The 21,161-nt window shown below is 25.1% G+C and overlaps 3 protein-coding genes across 3 annotated transcripts; 1 reads left to right on the plus strand and 2 right to left on the minus strand.

Moving 5' to 3' along the window:
* Window positions 1-1,215: 1,215 nt before the first annotated feature.
* LOC103580914 (TELO2-interacting protein 2) lies at window positions 1,216-4,368 on the minus strand. Its single transcript, XM_008562844.3, has 5 exons — window positions 3,533-4,368; window positions 2,645-2,773; window positions 2,319-2,480; window positions 1,814-2,020; window positions 1,216-1,662 (listed from the first exon to the last, which is right to left on the minus strand). The coding sequence occupies exons 1-5, from the start codon at window positions 4,079-4,081 to the stop codon at window positions 1,393-1,395; spliced, it is 1,317 nt and encodes a 438-aa protein (XP_008561066.1). The 5' UTR covers window positions 4,082-4,368; the 3' UTR covers window positions 1,216-1,392.
* Window positions 4,369-5,494: 1,126 nt separating this feature from the next.
* LOC103580912 (COMM domain-containing protein 4) lies at window positions 5,495-15,724 on the plus strand. Its single transcript, XM_008562843.2, has 8 exons — window positions 5,495-5,578; window positions 13,492-13,517; window positions 13,843-13,914; window positions 13,994-14,062; window positions 14,403-14,442; window positions 15,085-15,285; window positions 15,360-15,515; window positions 15,634-15,724. Exons 2-8 carry the CDS (start codon window positions 13,515-13,517, stop codon window positions 15,687-15,689), a joined length of 597 nt encoding a protein of 198 aa, XP_008561065.1. The 5' UTR covers window positions 5,495-5,578; window positions 13,492-13,514; the 3' UTR covers window positions 15,690-15,724.
* A 1,207-nt stretch (window positions 15,725-16,931) lies between these two features.
* On the minus strand, window positions 16,932-20,570 carry LOC103580911 (uncharacterized). The gene is made up of 7 exons (XM_008562842.3): window positions 19,891-20,570; window positions 18,351-18,489; window positions 18,134-18,283; window positions 17,952-18,060; window positions 17,667-17,890; window positions 17,455-17,596; window positions 16,932-17,373 (listed from the first exon to the last, which is right to left on the minus strand). The coding sequence occupies exons 1-7, from the start codon at window positions 20,386-20,388 to the stop codon at window positions 17,040-17,042; spliced, it is 1,596 nt and encodes a 531-aa protein (XP_008561064.1). The 5' UTR covers window positions 20,389-20,570; the 3' UTR covers window positions 16,932-17,039.
* Window positions 20,571-21,161: the final 591 nt, after the last annotated feature.

A 21,161-nucleotide genomic window follows, 5' to 3' on the forward strand; every position in this document is an offset into this window, starting at 1 on the left:
TTACTGCACGCAGTGTCATAAAATATGACAAAGTGACAAAAACTGAAAATAAAGTAATTACTATTATAATGAAATTTGAAAAATTATAAAAAAAAGTAATTAAAATATTCAACTTACTCCAGTATAAAATTTGCATATAAGTGCCAGCAATACACCTTCGACATTTATAACAAGAGGTTTCTGTGCTCGACACATAATAATAATCATAGATTTTTGAATCGATAATGATCTACGTATCCAATTTGACTCATAAAGTCCTCGCGCTACTTCCATACTTTAAAATATCAAAATAATATTTTTTATTTAATAACAATTGTTTTATCGGGCAATAATTATTATTGATTCGCCCTGATAACACGAGTTGATCGAGAAAAAGTTGGTCATTCATTAGTTTCCGACCAACTTGACGACAAGTTATCGACAACTTCAGCTTTTGCAACTTTTGGCTACAAGTTACCGCCAACTTTCTCAGAAAGTTGGCGGCAGTATGGAGCCGCAACTGGAATGCAAGTTTCTGAGGAAATTGAAAGTAAACTTACCGTCAACTTATGATCACCAACTTTTGCAAGCAACTTTTGCCACCAACTTTCTCAGAAAGTGATCGTCAACTTTTTGGATTTACAACTTTTGCCACCAACTTTCTCAGAAAATGTTCATCAACTATTGGAGGTACCAACTGTTGGCGATCAACTTGGTTCCAGTTGCGGCTGCAAGTTTCTCGTCAGTTTCTCGCCAACTTGGCTATCAGGATCCTTAAACCATTTCATGAAGATCATCTGCTGGTAATATGTGAATGCGTAAGTAGACCCTGATAGCCAAGTTGGCGAGAAACTGACGAGAAACTTGCAGCCGCAACTGGACACTAAGTTGACCACCAACAGTTGGTACCTCCAATAGTTGATAGACATTTTTTAAGAAAGTTGGTGGCAAAAGTTGGAAATTCAATAAGTTGACGAACACTTTCTGAGAAAGTTGGCGGTAACTTGTAGCCAAAAGTTGCAAAATCTAAAGTTGTTGACAACTTGTCGTCAAGTTGGTCGGAAACTAATGAATGACCAACTTTTTCACGATCAACTCGTACTATCAGGGAATGCTAAACAAACTCCAAAACCAAAAATTTCAAACAAACGTCATCTAACGATCTTTAATATTAAAAACAATTATAGTTTGATGTAACTTATAAATAACCAATCAAGGTAATAAATAAAATAAACATTGAAGTTTAATAATAAGTTTAATAAACTTTAATAATAAATATGGCATTACATGATAAATCACATTTTATTAGATAATCGTAATGACTATAATACTATAATTACTTATATACCTAATAGTAATAATAATAATAATAATAATAATATTAATATTAATATATAAGTGATTAATAAATAATTAATTGCAGTACTTAGTATCACTAAAACAGCTTGTATGAATACTATTTTTAATAATTATTCTCATCCGGTCGTCTCTTATAATCGCCGACCCGATGTTCGGAGTTACTTTGTACAGTAAATAGATACATCGTTCTAAGCTTCGTATTATTTCTTCATCAAAAATTGGAGTCTCTGTCAAGTCGTAGTGTAATTTCAAAAATGCTGTGTATAATATTAAACAATGCGCGGGAATCCGTACATGGAACATCGATAATACTATTTCTGCAAACTGTTAATCATTTATTTTATTAATTTATCAGTATCGGTACCGTTACGCCTCAAAATACAGATTTACATAAAACTTTCTTAAGAAAGCTACTAAGGTGTCTACTAAATTTTTTTTTTCTCAAATTTAATCATTAATAAATTTATATAAATACCTGTAAAGTTGCTTTCAGTGTTTTTAAATCGGTATGATGGCCACAGTACTCAGATAATATTCTAATTAAACGTTCACACCATTTAGCACAACCGATATTCGTTAGTAATTGTGGTAAACTTGTGATATAAGCATGACGTAGTTCTAAATTATTTTCTAACTCCATATTGTTTAATAAAGTTGCCAGGATGTCATCTCGTTTTGTCCACTAAAAATTATAACGATTTTTATTTAATAGATCACATTTATTTTAAATTGCGTCTTAACAATGGGGTTGAGAGTCAAATTGATGAGGACCTTTTTTGTAGAAAATTTAATTAGCTACAAAATCGATGTCTTTCATTTTTTTCATATCTATGATAGTTTAGCAAGAATTTTGATTTAAAAAAAAAAAATTTTAAATAAAGAAATTTCTTTATCGGGACACGATTTTAAATGGGGACCTCATTAGAAATGAGGATATTTTACTTGACAAAAAATTATTAAAATATTTTTTCTATAATTACCTCATAAGGATTTATTGTATTATTTGCTGATTCAATGTTTATTAATATTAATGTAATGCAATTATAAAGTGGAATTATATATTTAACTTCACGTTCGTGAGTTAATTTTTCTAGTGCGTCGTAAAGTACATCTGCGTAACCACTCCTTAGAAATTCATTTTGCTAAAAAAAATAATTTGGTTATGATACCTTATTATCAGACTAGTCACTGATTTAAAAAAAATATTTGATATGATTTTTTTAACAAAAAAATATTGAAAGAAAATTGTGACTAGTTTTGTAATGAGGAACAGTAATAATATTATTATAAAAAATTATTTATATACCAGAGATGAATGCTCAAGTATTTTTCTAATACAAATTAATCCAGTTATACGATTTTCTGGCACATAATCGTCGTATACGATTAAAGCTGTTGGTAATACTTCTGTTAAATATTTAAGCAGTCCAGGCATCTATAAATTTAATTAATTAATAACTTACTGTAATGCTACGAGAAAAAAAATTGTCTACTTATTAAATCGGCCTCAAGAGTTTCAGAAATAAACGCTGGAAAAAATTTTTCTATGGCTCTTTGAATAGGGAATTTTATGCCTTTTTAAACGAGTACCCACAAGCTGTACTTATTTTTTAAATTTATAGTTCATACATTTCAGACAAATTCCAATATATATAAATATATATACCAACTGAAAATAAGTACGTCATGTGGGTATTCATTTGAAAGGACGTTAAATTATCTACAAAATTACATAATCAAAAAATTTTTTTGAATTACAAAATCTGTTTTCAAAGTTCAAAAATATAAATTAAAAAAAAAAAAGTATGCAAAAAAATTTTTCTATGCTTTTTTGAATACAGAATTGAATGTCCTTTCAAACGAGTACCCACAAGCTATGCTTATTTTTAAAATTTGCTGCTCATACATTTCGAATAAATTTCAATATATATAAATATAAATACCAACTAAAAATAAGTACGTCATGTGGGTACTCGTTTGAAAGGGCGTCAAATTCTCTACAAAATTACATGATCAAAAATTTTTTTCAACCCTTATTTCCGCAACCCCACCACCGGATTTGCTCAGCCCTTTTTTGGATCAATGGTTCGCAAAAAGCTTAAATAATTTAAAAATATTTCTTTATAGTTTCAGGACCAATAAACAATATCCAAAAACTATTTTTTTTTCATTTAAAGTAATTAATAAAAAATACCTCAACTTGATGCAAAACCCATTTGTAACAAGTAACACTTGCAGGATTACTTTTCCATGTGTTTTTTAATAACTTAGGTCTTAATAATAATATAATATCACGTAATCTATCGTCAAAATCATTATTAATAAAAATATCTGAAATTTTTTCGACACCGAAAAACCAGCAAACTTCAATCAATAATTTATTTGATAGTTCTAATGTAATTGAATTATTCCACACATTTAATTCACTTTCTTCCCCAATAATTATTACTAATTTTAACAAAATAATTCTTAAATCAACGTTATCAATAATTAATAATTTTTTATCGATATTATAATTTTTCAAATTATTTAATTCGATCAATATTTCATTCAAATAATTATTTATTAAATTTTCAAAATTTCTAAAATCATTTCGGTCACACGGTCGCTCAAATCCGATTATTTTTTCCGGTACTAATGAATTATTTATTAAATTTTCTAAATTTATTATTATTTTATTTAATATTAATTCTTCGTTATTTGTAATTTCCATATTTTCAATATTTTTAACTAAATTATCCATTTTTACTTAAGTTTAAAATCAAAATTTTTTTATTTCAATTTTCTAAAAAACTCCCTTTGATTTTTTTCTACCAACAAATTGCGACACTATTTGCCCTTCATTGTTCTAGAAACAATGGAGCTTTTTCTTCGTAAGAAAAATTTTATTTATAAGAAAATTTAACTCCAAATTTTTTAAATTTATTTATTTTTTAAATTTTATCCGAGTAGAATTTAATAAAAAATTTTAATTATCAATATTTTTCAGTAATAAATTGTAAGATTTTTTGCCAGAGGTTAGAAGGAACGAACAAGAATGACAAGAAAAAGAACAAAAAGGTTGATAGGAAATTATTTTATCGATTTAGAAAATTTTTAAAAAGATTTTTGTTGTTAATTAATTTTTTGTTTCGACGAAAGATGGCGGTAATTTTAAACGGGACGCCATTTTAGTTGGATGTGAGTCGACAAGATGGCGGCACATGATTATGATGAGTTAAAAGTTATTTTCTGTTTTATAGAAAATAGAAGTACTTTAAATTTGATATTACATATTTTATATATTTATATAAAGGGTATAAATAAATATTTTAAACAATTATTAATTTTTATGGAGATATTTTTTATTTTTTATAAAGGGATTGTGCATTAAGTTGAAATAACTTGTAAATTATGGGGTTGAGATAAAAAATTACTCCAACCTTTTTTGTAGGAAATTTTGTAAGCTACAAAAATAGTATCTGTTAATTTTTTTGTATCTTTGATAGTTTCGCTGGAATTTTGAATTTAAAACATAACATTTTTGTGGGAGAAATATTTTTTATATTTTGATTCGATGAAAAATTGATATTACTCATAAACTATGAGAATTGAGTAAAAATCGTAAGAATAACTTTTTGTAGAAAATTTTATCAGCTATAAAATTAGTATTTATGAGTTTTCCTATAAGTTTGATAGTTTAGTTGGAATTTTGAATTTAAAAGAGAAAACTATTATGGGATTAAGATTTTATATATTTAAATTGCATGTAAAATTAAAATAACTAATTAACTTCGAGATTTAGGTGAAAATTATAAGAATAGTTTTTTGTAGAAAATTTTAAGAGCTACAAAATTTACTCCTATCATTTTTCTCATATCTCGGATAATTTCATCAGAATATTGATTTAAAGTCACAAAAAACGATAAATGGAAATTTTGGCGCCAAATTTAAAAAAAATTGGAATTTTCCTAACTTTCTTTGTGTAACTTGTTTTAAATTATTATTAATTATACAAATTAATTATTCAGAATGGATAGTATTAAAAATTTTTAATATATTAAAAATCCGCGCCATTTTGATTTGAAATTTAATTACAAGATGGCGGCGCATGTAAGTTCAGTTCGTATTGCCGGTAATAAAATTTGACAGTTCGTTCGTAAAAAAAAAAAAAAAACAATAACAACAAGCGTGTTTACTAACCTCGTTAACAATATTCGACAATTAATTCAATAAGACTAATCAATTAATCATAAATCAGGTTAGTTAAATTCAAAATTTTTTTCTAATTCAATATCAAAGTCAATAAAAAATAATTTAAACACAATTAAAAAAAAAAATCTATAAGGATGAGATTAATAAAAGATGATTAAATATTTTATTGATGCTTATATTTATTTAATTTGATTAAATAATTCATATTATTAAACAATTTACCAATTAACAATTTCATAGATCAATATTTTAAGCTTAAACATTTGAATTTCAATATCTCTGGTAAATTTCCTGTTGAATGAATACCCACATCACTATACTTGAATCAAAAAAATATACTCATATATATATATTCCTCAAATAATAATAACTGAAATTTTTCTTTGAACCAAAACATATTGATGTGGGTACTCATTCAACAAGAAATTTGATGCTTTACAATGTACAGTAATTAATTTTCAAAAAAAAAATTTTTTTTTATTTTAAAATTTGAACGTAAAAATTAATGTACTGAAAAACAAGTTACATAAATTTATATTGTTTTATCAGATGAATACAAATGAAAATAATGACCAAAACTTCTTTTTCCGCCCCAACTGTTAAATGGTTTTTTAACTCCAGCATCCGCAACATTAATACGTTTTTTATTTAAATCTTCACTATTATCATCTTGATAATAATCAACCTGACGTTTTCCACCCCAACTGTTGAATGGCATTCGTGAAGGACGACGTATTTTAGGATCTATTTTAAATGGAATTGAATTTCGTTTTCCTCCCCACGCATTGAAAATTCGATTTCTTCTTTCCTATTGTAATTATTATCATATTATTATTATTACTACTAATAATATCTTCATAAATTTGTTAAAGAGTAGCTTACATGTATTAAATTACAAAGGGGGTAATTTGGTCAGGAATAAAAAAAGAATATAAAGAATTTTTTCTTTCTAATAATAACCTTGTTAGGATGAACTTTAACAAAATGTACGCATTTAGATACTGGAACTTCAGATGGTTGTAATTCCATATGATAATTAGGCCCTTCATGAAAACCCACTGAGACTAAAGATTTTTTAGAAATTTTTTTATGTAACCCCGTTGAATTTTCTTTATATTCACCATCAAGTCGGAATAATTTTTTCCAAATTTGAGATTCTGTAAAAAAAAATAAAAGAATTTTTTTTTTAATTTAATACGGCCCATTTTACCCATGTTTTATTACTGTGTTGCACTGATAGAAGGATTTTTTAATATTTAATGAGCCTTATTAACTGTCAATAAATGATTTTTTAACATGAGATGATTTAATAAATATTTATTAACAGTTAATAAATCATTTATTAACAGTTAATAAATCATTTATTAAGACAGTTGAATAAAAAGTGGCCATAAAAGCTTTACTTTGATACTTTTTGTAACCTCAGAACTTTAATAAATAATAGCATTTAATTAGATGAGATAGATTTATAGTTTTCTTACAGAAAAAAATAAAGAAAATGAAGTGAATCATAAAAAAATAGTTGTAATAAATTACAGTTTTTTTTTTTTTTTTTTTTTTTTTTTTGCGGTGAAAATTATTAGGGTAATATAAATCGAAAGAATTTAAAATGTAAATTAATAATATTTATAATTAATATTCGTTTCATTAAAATTTTTTTATTTTTTTTTCAACAACAAATATGCAAAAATTATAACATGTATGATGATAAATTAATATTTATATAAATATATCTTAAATTAAGTTACGACGAGAAACAACATGAACTCTTGGTGTAACATGAATTTCATTTAATCTCTATTATTTTCTATGATTCTTTCGGAGTATCTAAATCAGTTATATCATGCTCTACAGAAAAATAAGAAAAACTATTTAACTAAAATGATAATTATTTTTATATTAATAAGTTAAAGGTTTCCGATATGTATGAAGACTTTAATCTTATTCGTTTGATTGTACTGACTCATAAACCCCATGAATTTACCAACACATCCATTTCAAACAATTTTTAAAAAACTTTATGGGCCACTTTAAACTTTTTTTATTTAAAATTCGACACAAAAATATGTGTTTATATTCAGTATTCAGTATCATATCTTTATTAAGAAGGGTTATAGCGTTATTTGTTTATAAATGATCTTCACGGCGGACCGTAAAAAAAGACACATTCACTCCAACAATAATTTATTAACTATTAATGCATATTTATTAACTGTTAATAAATTTACTTTTATTCCAAAAAAATATTTATTAAATGTTGACAAATATTTATTTGTATTTAATAAATTCTTCTATCAGTGTGTAAATAACAAAATTTTGGTTCCATTTTGCCTCATGTCGATTATTATTTTTTTTTAATTTTAAAAATTTAACGTGGCCCATTTTACCGCACATTATACAAACGCATATAATTAATTATTAATCTTTGTGATATTTAAATTGGTGTATAAAAAAAAAATAAAATGTTTGATGTCTTTAGTAATTACGTCAACCCTTAAGTCTGGGGAGAGTTAAAAAAATATTATAAGAGATGGAATGTTTTAAAAGAGCTGTGGTGATTATTAAAAAAATAAAGAATTAATTAAGTGTAGAAAATTGCAGTTATAAACTCAGGGTCTTCTACTCTTTATTTGTAATTACAATTATATTATTTTTCCAAGTAAGATAAATTTTAAAGTAAAAATTCAGAAAATTCTTGAGGAAAAGTTTTTCAAATTTTTTATTTTAAAAGAAAATTCTTAACCGTGGGCTCAAAAAAAATTCAAGTATTTTGTAAATACATTTTAAGTAGAAGTTTAATTTTTGATACAATTGCAGTTAAAAAAAAAATTAATTTTGCAGTTCGTCATTTTACGGGGCATTTTAATATTTAAATACATATATATGTATATTAATTAAGAATATTAAATTTTATCAAAAAAGTGATGATTTTTATTTTTGAAAATCATTTTTTAATAAATTACAAATAAATTATTCTGTGCAAGTAAATTTTAGAAAAACAAAAAAATATAAATTTTTGGCGAGTAAATGTCAGTATTTGTGATCGATACATTAATGAAAATTGATGATAGTATTGTTGATATGACAAGACAATTGATTTATAATAGTTACAAAAAATCAAATTTCAATTGTAAACTTTTTTTTTTTTTTTTTTAACTTGCGTTGAATTTAAATAAATAAAAAAAAATTTTTGGAAAATAAAAGGTCATGATTTTGTAAAAAAAAATTTTTTTTTGTATTTATTGTTAAGACTTAAAAAAAAATTAATTCAATTATTAATTTAAATTTCTATTCAAATAAATTTTAATTTATTAATTTTTGAAATTAAATATTTTTAAAAAATTAATTTTCGAGTAGTTAACTTCTTTTTTTTTTTTTTTTTTTTTTTTTTAAATTCAATCCCATCTAGAATTTAATATTTTTTAGTTTTAATAAAATGACAAATTAATTATTTGAAAATCTGGTCGAAAAAAAATTTATATGAATGATTTATAAAAGTAAAAATATTTTTTTTTTAATTTTCTGATCGACCCGTGTCTTTATTTTGTAAGAAACAAAAATTTTAATGAAAAAAAAAAAAATATATATATATATATATATATATATATATATATATATATATATATATATATATATATATATATATGTACCGCGAAAATTAAAAAATATAAAAATTTCATTGTAAAAAACCATACATTATTTAATAAATAATAAATATACATAACATACTTAATTTATTTTTTGATACCAATAAAAACTTAGACGTCGGTTTTATCACAATCCCTAATATTTTACTATTATCATTGTTATTATTATTATTATTATTAGTCTTATCTAATTTATGTTTACTACTACTATCATCATCATTATTAATATTATTACTATTATTATTATAATTTAAATAATCTTTTACACTATCAAATAAAATTCCATCGACAATTCCCGTTATCATAAAAATAACACAAATTCCCGTAACAAATTGCATTATAAATAATTATTTATTGACAAAAGTAAATTTGTTTTTATCATTTAAATTATCTACACAATTTTTTATTTTTTTTTTTATTTTTTGAAAGCACTTGTCACTTGTAAAACTTGTGGTGTCAATTGTAAAGTGTCCCATCCCTTATGAATACTCGGGATACTTATATACTCACCACCTGTCGCATCATCCATCCCATTGGTTACAAAAAATTCCCTCTTGTTTCTTATTGGTCAAACGCATTCTAAAGCTCTGGACTCTGTTTTTTGTTACTCAATTTTTTTTTTTTTTTTTTTACCTACGTTAAGGTTTTTTTCCTTTCACTTTTCTATTTTTTATTATACATTAATAAAAATTTAAATAATAATAATTAGGGGTGTGTAAATATTTTGATCTTATAAATTATTTAAATTTTAGAAATTTTTTGAATTATTCGTAACTTTCTGATTCGTAAATTATCGAATTATTTGAAAATTTACGAATAGTTCCAAAAGTATTTTTTGAACAACTTAAAATTTTAAAAGTTTTTCCAATGATTTGAATTTTTTTCAGAGGTAAATATAGTTCAGAGATACGAATCTACGAAAAAATTATTTCTGATTATTTTAAGAACTAAACTGTTCATTAAATAGAAAAATTGAATATTTGAAAGCTGATCAAAATTTTTTTTATTTGAATCGAGTAATTTTTAAAATTACGAATAATTAAAAAACTTTCGAATAATTATGAAATTGAATTCGAAAATTCGAATTGAATAGTTACATTTGGTTCGATTCGATTCGAATCTAATTCGCACGCCTCTTTTAATAATAATAATAATAATAATAATAATAATTATTATTATTATTATTATTATTATTATTTTATATTTAAAAAAAAGTTTAATAAAAATAAATAATTAATTTTTTTCTATCAATGCTTTATTACATCATACATATATTTATATAATAATTTATATTTATGTAAAGATATTTGTTTTTATATGACAATAATGTTATCATTGTCTCTTTATTTAGGATAAAGCAGTTAGATCGAGCAGAAATATCCGCATTACTTCCACACTATTGTTTTTTCACGCATTCTTTTTTTACTGACACATTTCATATATAGAAATCTCAAATATATATATATTTATATATTACTATTTTTATTTCTTCATTCAATTTTTATGATAATTTTACTTTATTTTCAGCTCGTCCATATCCCTACATATTACTTGTTATATTTATATAAAAGAAAAAATAAATAATATACATGGAATAATTTTTTTAATTGAAATTTAAATAAATTATTTATTCATGGCAATTGACATAAATTATTATTTTTTACGCTGATTTTTACTTATTAAATATAAAAGTTATTTAGGGGTAATATGTGACTCGAAATAGAAGGTATTAAAATTTCATAATATTCCATTTTTGCCGTCACTAATTAAAATTTTTTATTACTCTCAATTAATAAAAATCTTGAATTTTTTTATTCTCCATTAAATTTACATATAAATTTTTTAATTCTGTAGCTCATTTTACTTGGCGTTGTTTTTTTTTTTTTTATCAATAATCGCTGCCCATTTTTCCTCATATCCATACTTTTATTTTTTATTAGAAATACAAAAAAAAAAATTCAAATAAATTTTGAAAAATAATTTGTGACAAAAAAAAATTCTTGGCCCATTTTACCTGGGATAAATTTTTTTTTCACAAATAAAACCTGCGGTCCATTTTACCTCATACTTGAGGTTTCTTTTTCATCAGAATCACAAAAGAAAAAAAAGAAAAATAAATTTTGAAAAATAAGTTGTAATAAAAAAAAATCCTGGTCCATTTTACCTTGGATTAATTTTCTTCTCTTTTAAAAATAAAACTTGTGGTTTATTTTACCTCAGTTTCATATTTTTTTTTTTTAGAATTACAAAAGAAAAAAAAAAGCTCAAATAAATTTTGAAAAAAAAAAAAATCCTGGTCCATTTTACCTCACATTCATTTTTTTTCTCTTAAAATTAATTACAAATAAATAATTGGATTAATAAAAGTATTTAACCACGTGTTACATAAAATGGGTCGTTTTCTTTAAGTAATTGATCAAAAAAGTCACCACGACGATCACGTAATGACCTGTTAGTGTCATCATCATCATATTCTAATAATTTATAACCATCATTAACAGTACCTTCATTTCTTTTATCATAAATCCCTCTATTATTTTCATTTACACTACTGTCGCTACCATAATAATCATCATTAACATTATTATTATTATCATTTTTCTTACCACGTGATATAAAAAATGGCTCATGCAATATATCTAAAATGTCCGAATGTTTGTATCTTCGGGGTAAATTATTTTTTTTCCCGTTACCAATTAATGATTTCAGGTTTATTAAATTTGAATTTTTTTTCCCGCGGGTTAAATAAAACGGATCCTGCTCAGCAGTTTTAATTAATTTGTTATCATTTAATAGATAATTTGAGTCGGACTCGGTCAGTGAAACCCAACCGGGCTCGTCGACATAAAATGGCCGCTCGAGAAGCCAACCACTTAATGTACGACGACGGCGTGATAATTTATTTGTTTTGTCAATTGAAAAAATTAAATAATTATTTTTGTCGGGATATTTATTATTTTTGTTTGAAGGAATTTCTGATGATTTTATTTGGACTTTTTTGTTAGCAGTCTCGAATCTGAAAAATAATATTTTTAGTAATTTTTAGATGATTCAATTTTTTAATTGTCAATATTTTACCTCGTTTGGAGCGACTGGAAATTTGTATCAGCGCTCGGGTCAAGTTGGTTGACATGTAGATTTGATGGTGATAAGAACTTCATGGTATTAGAAGAGTCCAGTTGACTTTCACACTAAAAAAATTGTTTTTTGTAAATATGGATCTAGGGATTTTTTAGTGTAACTTGATCGAATGTAAATTTTAATGAAAATTAACTAGACATATGAATATGATATGAAATTCCGCGTTGAATGAATACCAACAAGCCTATATTTCAAATTCAAAAATTTTGATTATTAATTTCCAAAAAAAATTTTTGAAAAATTTTTGGGTATTGTCCATACTGATGTGGGTATTCGTTGAACTTAGAATTTTATTTGAAACTGCTTCCACATATTTTGAGATAAAAAAAAATTTATATAAAATTTAGTATCAATTTTTTTGAATTGTAATGTAATTATTAGACCGAAGCAAAATAAAAAAAAATTATTACTTTCACTATGTAAAAAATGAAATTTTACGTTCAATGAATACCCACAAGCCCATATTACAAATCCATAAAATTTTGATTATCAATTTTTCAAAATTTTTTTTTGAAATAAAAAAATTCGATGTGGGTACTCATTCAACGCAGAATCAAATTTTAGATAAGTTTCCATAATTTATTTGACAAAAAAAATTTTTCACTCGAATTATAACTAAAAAACCATATTTTGAACTTACCTCAATTATCGCAATGAAATTAATTATCATTACAATTAATCCAAGCATTATTGCTGACGGTAATAACTCAAACCCACTTATTAAAAAACACGTTTATGTAAAAAAAAAATTTAATGCATATAAAGAGCACAAGAACGCACAATTACGTTACCAAGTTTTCGAGTAAAATGCAACAGTTCTCGATACTCGACCAGTATTTATGGTCCCCCATCTTCGTCATTTCATTCCCATGTGTATTTAATACCTTTTTTTTTCTTCTAAATTACTTACCTCGTTTCACATCGACAACTATATGTATTGCATTGGGAATTTAATTTAGAACTGGACACGTTACAATTTTTTTTTTATTTTCATTTTCATTCATACATATCTTATATTATTTCTTTACACATATTTATGTCAATCTCCTGCTCGTCGACTGTACAAATATTATTTTATTCAATTACTTATTACTCCATGTTACTTTTATTTATTTACAGATCGCGTAGGTTCTTAATAAATTCAATCAATTATTTATTTTTTCTGTTATAGGTTTAATTATCTAGCTCATCAAAATGGTAAGTTATTAATTTTTAAAGAATAAATTATTACCTACCTTCAGGTTAAAAGTTGTAATTATGCCTTTTCACTCCATCGAGGAGAAAAATGAATATTATCAGTGTGTAAAGCAGATAATTTCCTGTAAAATGAATACCCACATGCCTATATTTAAAATTCAAAAATTTTTTTCAAAAATAAACAATTTTAATTTCGAAAAAAATTAATTTTTCCAAATATATCGATGTGGGTACTCAATTTACCGGAAATTTTAGTCTCTGTGACCACAAAATACTTATTTTCCCTTTACTTTAAGTCACTAAAAAAAAAAGCTCATTATTACAGAAATTCCGATTTCTTGGTGATGGCGACTGTCCAGATTGGTTACTGGCACAAATAATAACTATGTCACGTATGGTTAGTAAAACTATTTTTTATCTACAGTTAATGCAATGAAAAAAATTTCAAGTTTTTTTTTTTTTTTTAATTTTTCTAGACTTCAATAAAAATGAAATTATTGGGTCAGCTGGTTATTAAATCAATTCTCAATAATGGTGAAATTGATGTAAGTAAATCCTTTTTGCTTTGTCCTTTGACATTGCTCTCAATATATTATTTTATTTACTAAAAACAAAGTATAGAACAAAAAAAAAATTTCTAAACCGCATACTCAAGATTTTATATATTAAATTTTTCTTTTTCGTTTCCTCTCATATTTTCTCGTAAATTATTTTTATAAAAAAAACTATATATAATTCATATTATACTTCAGTTCATTAATATGATACCTACTTTAACGCTTACTTAAATTCATATACTTTTAAAAATATTAATAGATATAAATTTATTTTTAAATTAAAAAAAAATGTCAATTGACGTAATAAAAAAAAAAATTATTATTTTAGGAAGATAAAATAAAGAAGCTTACTCAAGATGCTAAATTAGGTATGTTTGTAAATAATTATAATAATTATAAATTTTATTACAAAAAAAAAAAAAATGTAATATTGCTCCATTTTTTTTTAAATTCATCAAACGCTTCCAAGTCGTTAACTATCAATTTTATCGAAAAAATGACTGATATCTTTTTTGTAGAGCGTTAAATTCTCTACAAATTTTGTATCAGAAATATTTTTATAAAAAGTGATGGTTTACTAGTTATAAGTATTTAAAGTTTGATAGAAATAAAAATAAATTCTATTTAAAATTTTTTAATTTTCAAAATTCAATTAATTGCCTCTAGCTCGTAAAATATTAATTGAAGAAGAAAATTTACAGATACTTTTTTTGTAGAGGACAAAATTCTCTACAAAAAAGGTATCAATAATTTTTAACGTAAAATCGATAGTTTTGAAATTACAATCATTAGAAGTAAAAAAAGAATTTAAAATCATCAAAATAAAAATATTCATATTTTCTAATTCTTTCAATCGCTTCTAATTCTTAAACCATTGAACTTATCGTCAAAGTTATTAGAACCTTTTTTGTAGAGGAGAAAATTTCCTACAAAAAAGGTCTATATAAATTTTATCCTCAGATCAATAGTTTCGGCGTGAGAAGCTAAATAACAAAAATTTATAATTTAAGATTGGGACGATGCAATATCGATTGTATCGGCATTGGAAATGATAATGACGTCATCATCACGTTATGAAGTAAATGCAGATGATTTGAGCAGTGAATTACAACAATTAGGGTTGCCTAAAGAGCACAGTATTGTGATTGGGCGTCTACATACTGACAATTACAGCCAAATTCACGATCATCTTCTATCGCAATCTTTGCGCCGTAAATTTAAATTATTTTTTAAAAATTATCAATAAAATAATCGACATTTGTGTCAATAATTATTATTATTTTAGTTAATGCTTTGTCATCAATAGAAGTTGAAACTAAAAAAGATGACATTGAAAATTCAATAATTGTAACAATGGGATTAAAAATAAAAAAAATTGACGGTAGTGATGAAAAAGTAACCGTCAACATACCGAAAGAAAAATTGACCATTTTAATCGAGGGTAAGTAGACTTCATACTCTTAATATATGATAATGGAAAAAATATAATGGATATATATACATATAAATATATGTAGTAATATTTTTAAGAGTATTATACGATAAATTTTATATTACAGAGATGAAAAAAGTACGAGGTATGATGGAGGATATATGTAGTATAAAAACAATGTAATCATGAATTTAATAAATATTTAGAAATAGAACATATATCAATATAAAAAATTTTTTAAATAACGAAATAAAAAAAAAAATTTGTGTTACGACCTTAAAATTTTTCAGTATCCCATACATACTTCTAAATATTTAATTGTCGACTATAGGTTCAGATTAGGCCTAATTGGGCCAATAGACTCTCAGCGGCTGGTCGTAGTTATTTTGATATTTTATTATTTATTCATTTTCGCGACTTAAAATTTATCTGAAGCAAATATCTGCTTTTATTCTTTATATTATTATTATATAAATATTTATTTATTTATTTACTGATATTAAATGCCAAGGCACAGGCCAAATGACAAGATATTAAATACAGAAAAAAAAAATTTTGTGTACAAACTGAAAACTTACATAATAATAATATAAATAATGCTTGTAATAATTAGATATAAAACAAAATAAAAAGCAGAGTAACAATAGTTAATGAATATTAATTAATTATATATAATTAATTTTGTCATTTAAAGATTTATATTGAATTTGATTCATAACACTAGTAAATAAAATAGAAGAAGATAGAAATAAATTTTAAATGAGACCTATTTGTAATATCAACCTATAGTACAAAAATCTAATTTTTAATTCTTAGTTTTGCTTTAAATAACATTGCACTTGTAGACAGACGTGACTGAGAATCAAAGATCAGTTGATAATAAATATTCAAACATATTCTTTTAAATACTTCTAAAGAACTTACATCTAATACTTCGGCTAGTAATTTTTGCCATAATCGTATCGCAGATATCACAAAAGAATGTTCTAGATGTGATGTTGAGAAGTTAGGGATTAAAAAATTCACACTGGTGTTTTTAATTGCAATTCTCTCCGATCTTCTAGATTCATCTTCTAAGAACATTTCTCTCAAATAACTAGGCTTACCAATATTTAACAATTTATAAAAATATGTAGCTAAAAAATACCATCTTCTGGATTTGACTGACAACCATTTTAATTCTATCTAAGGTGTAATATGCTCAACGCGTAAATATATATATATATATATATATTTATAAGGATGAAGTTTTTGAAAGATGAGAAGGAAAATGTTTTTGACTCGAAAATTTACACAAATATATTATCTGGGATAAAAATTTTTGTAAAATAGAGTTGAGTAACTTAAGTGTAAATACTAGATTGCAGAGCACCAGTCATTCACTAGAACTAAAATTCAAGTAATTTGATACGTTATTGCAACAAATAATTTTTTATAATTTATTTATATATTTGTTTAATTTTAGATGCCAGAGCGATAGCCGAATGGCAAAGCGTACATCAATTTAAATTTAATTATTACAGAAGAAATAAATTATGAGTTAATTTCCGGAGTTTTCATATTGGAGATGATCGAATGTATGGGCAATCGAGAATATGGTTTGAATTGTGAAGAAAAATATTTGAATGCCAAAAATCCACTGCAGCCCGAGTGGCCAGTGTAAAATAATCCTAATCCTCCGATTCCTGATGGTGGCTTAGTTTTAACGGGCCGAGAATCTAAGAGAAGTACCATCGCATCGTTGTCATTCGAGCTAGAAAATGTTGACATCGATAGATTGATATAGTGCTGTCCTGATTTACTTATTTCAGTGGTCAATAATTTTAAATCTGTTGGATTTTTTGGATAGTTTACATCAATGTTCGATCTAAAATAGATACAGAGTGATTTGAGCTTATAACAAATCATAACATCGATAACATAATTTTTAAGTTTTATTAAATTATACCTTAAAGTAGAATTTATTTCGGATGGATAATGCCATTGGTTTTCAACAGGTGGTGATAAGATGCCAATTTTATTGTCATACATTGTCGATCCTCTGACTGCTAATGATATACGATCATTTTTCGTTAATACAAATTTCACTCCTGTTAATTTAAAAGGAGTTTGTAAAGTTATTAAAGGTACAACTAATAAACGGGCTCAAAAATTTAATACCTGTGACGAATTGTCCTTCGGGCAATTCAATGTCATCTAAATTAAACCCTTGTATTTTATAATCGAGCCGAACAGTTTTGGGATCTTGTTCATCAGATGGATAATCATCATCAGTAGTACATCTAAGACTATCCGGATCTATTATACCATTAATCAATTGTCCTTCTTGAATTTGTATCGTTAATATATTTTTTTCAACAGCAAATCTAATTCCCGTAACGACTCTGATAAAATAAATCCAATTAATATTGTAAATTATTCAAATAAAAACTTTAATTTCATTACCGATTATCGGAACTGTTGGTATAATATTCTTTTAAGCTTATGGTGTGAATACTATTATCACTATCGCTGTGACTATCCACATAATTTTCAATGCGAATATAATTTTTGCCTAAAAATTATCCTATTTAATAAATTAATCAAGTCTATTGAGCTTTGGTAAAATAAAAAAATATGAAGCAAACCTTTTGACCATTTGTCCGAATCGCACTTTTTGTAGATTCTGTACTCAGTTTTATTCATTGCATCTACATAGTAATGGCCCGTTTCAATTATTTTCAAAAGATTTTTTTTAAAATCGTCGAAAATAATCAGCTGGTTTCGTAAAGAATCATCTAAATATACATAAAATAATATTAAACTAATATTTAAACTATAAGCTAATAAATAAAAATAACTCACGGTATTGTTTTGGTTTGGATAATTCATAACTTAGAAACAATGTGGTGTATGCTTGGCAAACTGCGATCAAAACATCTTCATAAAAGTCATGTAATTTATTATAAACTGGTTGTTTACCACGATAAATATCATAACTTGTCTAAAAAAATTAATAATTCAATGATAATTATATTTCAGCGTTGATTAATTTGCTAATAATTGTAATGCATAAATTAAAGCAAAAATATACTGAGAGAAAAGTGCATGGTTGTGGTAAATAGAAAGGGATGGGAATGAAAAAATAGTCATCTTAACTAATATTTTTAGTTTCTTGAACTATATCATAGTGTCCGAAACTATTTGAAAGTAGTAGTTTTAACTAAGCATTTGTTTTGTTGTGGTAACTACCCAGACAGCATTCAAGTCGGAATGACTGTTTTATGACATCTTTTTGAAGGCGTTCTCAAGAAGTCTTATAATGAATTCTTAAAGGTGTTATTTTTAAGAACTCTTAATTAAGGGTTCTTAAAGACTCCATAAATAAGACGTCAGTTTTGTGACGTCTAAATATACTCATTTTTAAACTTTTTTATGAAGTCAAAATTAGGATCTCCTTAAAGACGTCATGGTAAATTCGTACTGAAGTCTTATTTGCGAAGTCAGAAAAAAGAACTCTTTGAGAACTCTTTTTAAAAGCGTCTTACTGAGCTCGCTAGGTGGCTCATTTGACATCTTGAGAACTTTTTAAAGACTTCTTTAAGATGTTGATCAGACGTCCAAAACATAAAAAGGAACTCATTCAGATCTCATCAAGACGTCATTTTGTTATCTGGGTATTTAATATTATTTCTGAAAACTTATAATTCAACAGAATCACAAATGTTTCAGCAAGTGTACTATTATAATTTCATTAATTTAGTATCATTTAAGTCGTTGACGAATAGAATTAAGGATTTTTTTTTATTATTTTTTTGTAATAAGAATAACATTTTTGACTTAGTTACGTTCGCTATTGTCATTGTTCATTGAACTATAACACAGTTAAAACAACTATGATATCATCGTACATTTTACAACTATATATTAGTTATCTGAACTGAGGGTAATAATAAAAGCTTCATTGAACTGTTTTTCAGTTTTTTCTCTCAGTGTAATATTTTGATCATACAATGCAACTTTGCGGCCTTTAGAGAACACTTGTTCTAAGGCCGCTTATTTTAATAAATAAAATATAAAAACTCTTGTTTTAAGATCTTTATTAAAATGGCTACCAGGAGTTAACTGTCAAATATTCTAGAACTTTCTTCCATTTACCCTCTTTACAATACACCAATTTTTCTATTATCGTAAAAAACTAATTATATATGCCCATATACGAAGCGTACAAAAAAATTGGCATTATGTGAAGCATATACGCTTCGAATGTGAATCAAATATGGGAATAATGCTCTATAAATAAATATATACGACGCATAGATGATAAATTTTCATACATGGGCTACATGGCCATATTCATTCCTCGGGTGATAAATTAGTTTAATGATTTATCATACATATTTACCATTATTTTCCAAAAGTTTATTTGAATGTCATATAAATTGTGAGCACATCGTTCACTTGATTTATTAATACTCGTAGAATGACGTAAGATAAAATTTAAAGGATCGTTAGATTCATCATCAGCAGAGTAGTCACCAAAATGACGTTTTTTTGCTGTTGAAAATTGCTCGTACAGAAAAAAAAAACTGTTAACTTCGACGTCATACTGATTATGAATACGGTCCCGGTTGATATAAAATTCTTCATATGTTTTCCATTCGCTCATTAACGATAAATTATCAAGAATCGTATAAAATTCAGATTCTACTCGAAAATCTCGTTTATCATCACATGAATCATATGGTATAATTTTTTCAAATATACTAATTATTTTTTTTATTGGATCAATTCGATTATTTTCCAAAACTTCACTGTCAGTACCATTAACTAACAATAATTTTTCAAAATTGTTTAGTAATTCAAGGGATGCTTGTTCAACATTTAAATACTGGGCCATCATTAAATTTAGCAAAATATTTTTTTAAGTTACGATATCGACAATTCTTCTTTACTTGATCGAAAAAATTAGTTTTAAATAATCGAAAAAAAAATGAAAAACTAATCCACGTACATGAAATTTTACTATTTATAGTTAATTTAATTACTCTGCTACGAAATATCACGCCACTAATGACGTCAACATTCGACGAAAAAAATTAGAAAAAGAGGCACAAAGAAGCCGCCTGGGTGCAGCACTTGTAGCAGGCCCTGGGTAGATCTTTCACGCATATCCCGTTCACCCATATGTATCAATTACCTATATCCCGGTGACACATATTCCAATTATTCAAATTCTTATTACACATATATTTGATTACACATATGTCCAATTATTCATATCCCGATGATACATTTATAGTTTATTTTTCACCGAAAATTTATTAATTTGGGTTATTTACCGCAATTTATGAAAATGTATTTTCTTTTCATTTTTGTAGCTGAAGCCACAATATTTAAATTAATTTGAATTTTAAACAATCATATAAAAAAAAGCAGGAAAAATATGGGTGTGAATGTAGAAGACATCAGACAAATTTTAAATAAATAAATAGATTAAATAGCTAAAAAAAATAAAATTAAAAAAACATACGCATTAAAAAAATTTTGAAACTAATAAGTGAATTTTTTTATTTATATTTATCCATTTATTTATAATCTTAAATTTGTCTGATGTCTTCTACATTCACACCCATATTTTTCCTGCTTTTTTTTTATATGGTTGTTTAAAATTCA

This window comes from Microplitis demolitor, chromosome 4, assembly GCF_026212275.2.
Source record: "Microplitis demolitor isolate Queensland-Clemson2020A chromosome 4, iyMicDemo2.1a, whole genome shotgun sequence".
Lineage (NCBI taxonomy): Eukaryota > Metazoa > Arthropoda > Insecta > Hymenoptera > Braconidae > Microplitis > Microplitis demolitor.